This window comes from Pinus tabuliformis, chromosome 7, assembly GCF_031772625.1.
Source record: "Pinus tabuliformis cultivar Carrire ecotype Pingquan chromosome 7, CPIR1, whole genome shotgun sequence".
Lineage (NCBI taxonomy): Eukaryota > Viridiplantae > Streptophyta > Pinopsida > Pinales > Pinaceae > Pinus > Pinus tabuliformis.
Window position 1 is genome coordinate 1503833677 of NC_142293.1, and position 2753 is coordinate 1503836429.

At 35.2% G+C, this 2753-nt stretch overlaps 2 protein-coding genes across 2 annotated transcripts; both read right to left on the reverse strand.

Moving 5' to 3' along the window:
* Positions 1-266: 266 nt before the first annotated feature.
* Positions 267-1232, reverse strand: LOC149253539 (GTP-binding nuclear protein Ran1B-like). Its single transcript, XM_089456852.1, has 4 exons — positions 1142-1232; positions 853-1032; positions 687-764; positions 267-579 (listed from the first exon to the last, which is right to left on the reverse strand). Exons 1-4 carry the CDS (start codon positions 1204-1206, stop codon positions 510-512), a joined length of 393 nt encoding a protein of 130 aa, XP_089312978.1. The 5' UTR covers positions 1207-1232; the 3' UTR covers positions 267-509.
* A 736-nt stretch (positions 1233-1968) lies between these two features.
* LOC149253540 (dynamin-2A-like) lies at positions 1969-2273 on the reverse strand. The gene is made up of 2 exons (XM_089456853.1): positions 2164-2273; positions 1969-2065 (listed from the first exon to the last, which is right to left on the reverse strand). The coding sequence occupies exons 1-2, from the start codon at positions 2269-2271 to the stop codon at positions 1994-1996; spliced, it is 180 nt and encodes a 59-aa protein (XP_089312979.1). The 5' UTR covers positions 2272-2273; the 3' UTR covers positions 1969-1993.
* Between the last annotated feature and the right edge of the window lie 480 nt (positions 2274-2753).

Genomic DNA, 2753 nt, shown 5'->3' on the forward strand with positions numbered 1-2753 from the left:
CCTTTATAATATCATTTATTCTGATAGTCTAGCAGGTAAACTGTTCATTGTACAAGCTTTATGTAAACCAATTTCAGAGTTAAAATAAATCCTCAGACATAGCTAGAATTTTCAGAGAAAGTTTTAACAAGCCATAATATATTACAAGCAACAATCATCGCAACTAGCATTTCCCCCAACAGTACACAACGAAAGGCACTTGAGCATTCTTGAAATATTTGAAGAGTACAAAAAGTTCTTGTGCAAAATGTGCAAGAGTATATAACGGAAAAAACTGTCTTAGCATATAAAAATAGCTCTGTAATGGAGTTGAACTAAGATAGCTTAGCCAACTCCACCGATGAAAACATCTGCACAGTACCCAAATCACATATAGAGAGATGCGATAATGCTATTCTAAGCCCCAAATACAAATCAAAATTAAATGTCGGAACTCAAGAGCAAACTCCAATGATACAAAACTAATTGAATCCACCAATCCCTAAATATGAAAAAGCATCTTAACAAAGCTATTCAAAAGCATCATCATCGTCATCTGGAAGGGGTTGGGCCGCAGCTGCTACAAGTTCTGCCTCGTACCTGACAACATAAAAGATTGTAAGCCAAAGTTTCAATCTTTTAGAAATGGAACAAATTATTTCAATAAAAGTTAACAAAAAATAATAAGAAAATAGCATTCTACTTACTGCTGCTGGGTTGCAAGGTCTATCTGAACCTCAGGAGGAGCAAGAGCAGGTGACTCCACAAAATGAAGGTTTGGATCCCTATAAAAATAACCCATTATAGAATCAATGCAAATTTTTAATATAACATTCATATTAGGGAGCATCAGAAACTAGATTAAAGGCTCACCTTGAGAGCTTCTGTGCCAAGTACAGGAATGGCTTCTCAAAGTTGTAGTTACTTTTTGCAGATATCTCATAGTACTGAAGATTCTTCTTTCTATGAAAAGTAACTTGCTTAGCTTTCACTTGCCTATTCTTCACATCAACCTTGTTTCCACAAAGAACAATAGGAATGTTCTCACACACCCTGAAATTCACAAAGATATTTAGCTAATCGGTTCAGGCAGTTGTGCCACCACACAATTAAGGAACCTTCATTTCTACTTAGAGATCCAACCCCTCTGCAAAAGAGATACCTGCAAAGATCTCTGTGCCACGTTGGGACATTCTTGTAAGTCAATCGTGCAGTAACATCAAACATGATAACTTCACATTGCCCATGAATACTGCAACAAACAAAATCCCAATCAGTAAATAAGAAGGAAACAAATAAATAGAAGTGGAAAAACACGGAACCCTCGCCAATTCAATCAGGAAAATGCCAACAGAAACAAGAAAAGCAAACCAGTATTGATCAAAACAACCAATAACAGAGTCTGTCTATAAATTCAAAATTAAACTAAATTAAAATTCAAATAAATATAAGTGGAAAAATACAGAACCCTCACCAATTCAATGAGGAAAATGCCAACAGAAGCAGGAAAAGCAAACCAGTATTGATCAAAACAACCAATAACACAGTATGTCTATAAATTCAAAATTAAATTAAATTAAAATTCAAAATAAAGAGACATAAACGAGTAAAACAAAGTGTTGATAAAAAGGAACCAAAAAAGGGCTCATAGTTGCTCCATTGTCATTGATATTGAGGTTAAAAGGTGTTGCTACTGAGCCCACACTACATACATATCAACACGGGAAAATAGAATTGATAAGTCAAAAGTTCTCTTGGGATCGATCCAAGTTTAAATCCATGTAGGACCTTTTTAAACAAAAAGTTGAAAAGGCACCCCAAAAGCTCAAATGTACAGTGCTCCAATCAACAGGTGTCTACTACACTTGCAGAGGATGACAAAAAACACTACTTTCGTAAAGTCCCAAGAGACTTGATTTCAAGTGAAAATCAAAATCAGTCTGGCAAAATACAGAAATGGGAAAATAATCAAACTAATTATTGACGTACCTTAACCACATTTTGTCATTAAACCTTACCTGACTGAGCTATAAAGTTGGGTCAGCATTTCATCCTTGGCTTTCTCAACTTGACAAAGCACCACAGCCTGCAAATCATCAAATCATCAATTCAAGTATCATGGACTGAATAAACACTGAGATTCTGTATGGTTGTATTGTGTGCTCATCCACATGGATGTCTTACTTTGGGAACATTTGCAGCAAGACTATTCAGAACAACTTCCACATAACCACAGACTTCTTGAGCCATCATTCTGAGCTCCTCCTCCGGATCTACAGGCCTTCTTACCATGGTTTCCTGGATTATAAACAAGAAAATCAAACTGAGGTTGAATATTAAGTTGGGAAATAATTTTTCTATTCTCATCGTTGTATATGGTCATGGTCTCCTAGGCTAAAATGTGTATTGATTCTTAAATTATTTAATAGCAAACATTTTGATTATGTACATGTGAAACTTACGATGGAACTTTCAATACAAGCTATAGTTGTTCACGATTATACTTTGGGTTACATAAAGTAGTCTTGGCCTCTGGCCAGCTAAATATTGCCTACCCTCTACCTTATATCTATTTAAGTTTTAACAGTGGAAATAGTTTGTCTTGAAGATCGAAGAAAACTCAAAGGATGTTAGTCCTAGCTGAAAGCAAAGACTAGCAATCTATTTTCATTTTTTGCTAAATAGTTCTCTACCAGAGAAACCAAATTTTTTGGTTACTTGTAATTATTCATAAGTTGAACAATTGTCCAGCAGCACAATGCCTACTTATCTGC

Bases quoted from the DNA above. Each gene is read 5' to 3' on its own strand.
- LOC149253539 (XM_089456852.1), bottom strand. From the start codon at position 1,206: ATGTTTGATGTTACTGCACGATTGACTTACAAGAATGTCCCAACGTGG. The intron at 1,033-1,141 runs GTATCTCTTTTG...TGTGAATTTCAG, and splicing joins TGGCACAGAGATCTTTGCAG to GGTGTGTGAGAACATTCCTA. The intron at 580-686 runs GTAAGTAGAATG...TTATGTTGTCAG, and splicing joins GACCTTGCAACCCAGCAGCA to GTACGAGGCAGAACTTGTAG.
- LOC149253540 (XM_089456853.1), bottom strand. From the start codon at position 2,271: ATGGTAAGAAGGCCTGTAGATCCGGAGGAGGAGCTCAGAATGATGGCT. The intron at 2,066-2,163 runs GTAAGACATCCA...GATGATTTGCAG, and splicing joins TTGCTGCAAATGTTCCCAAA to GCTGTGGTGCTTTGTCAAGT.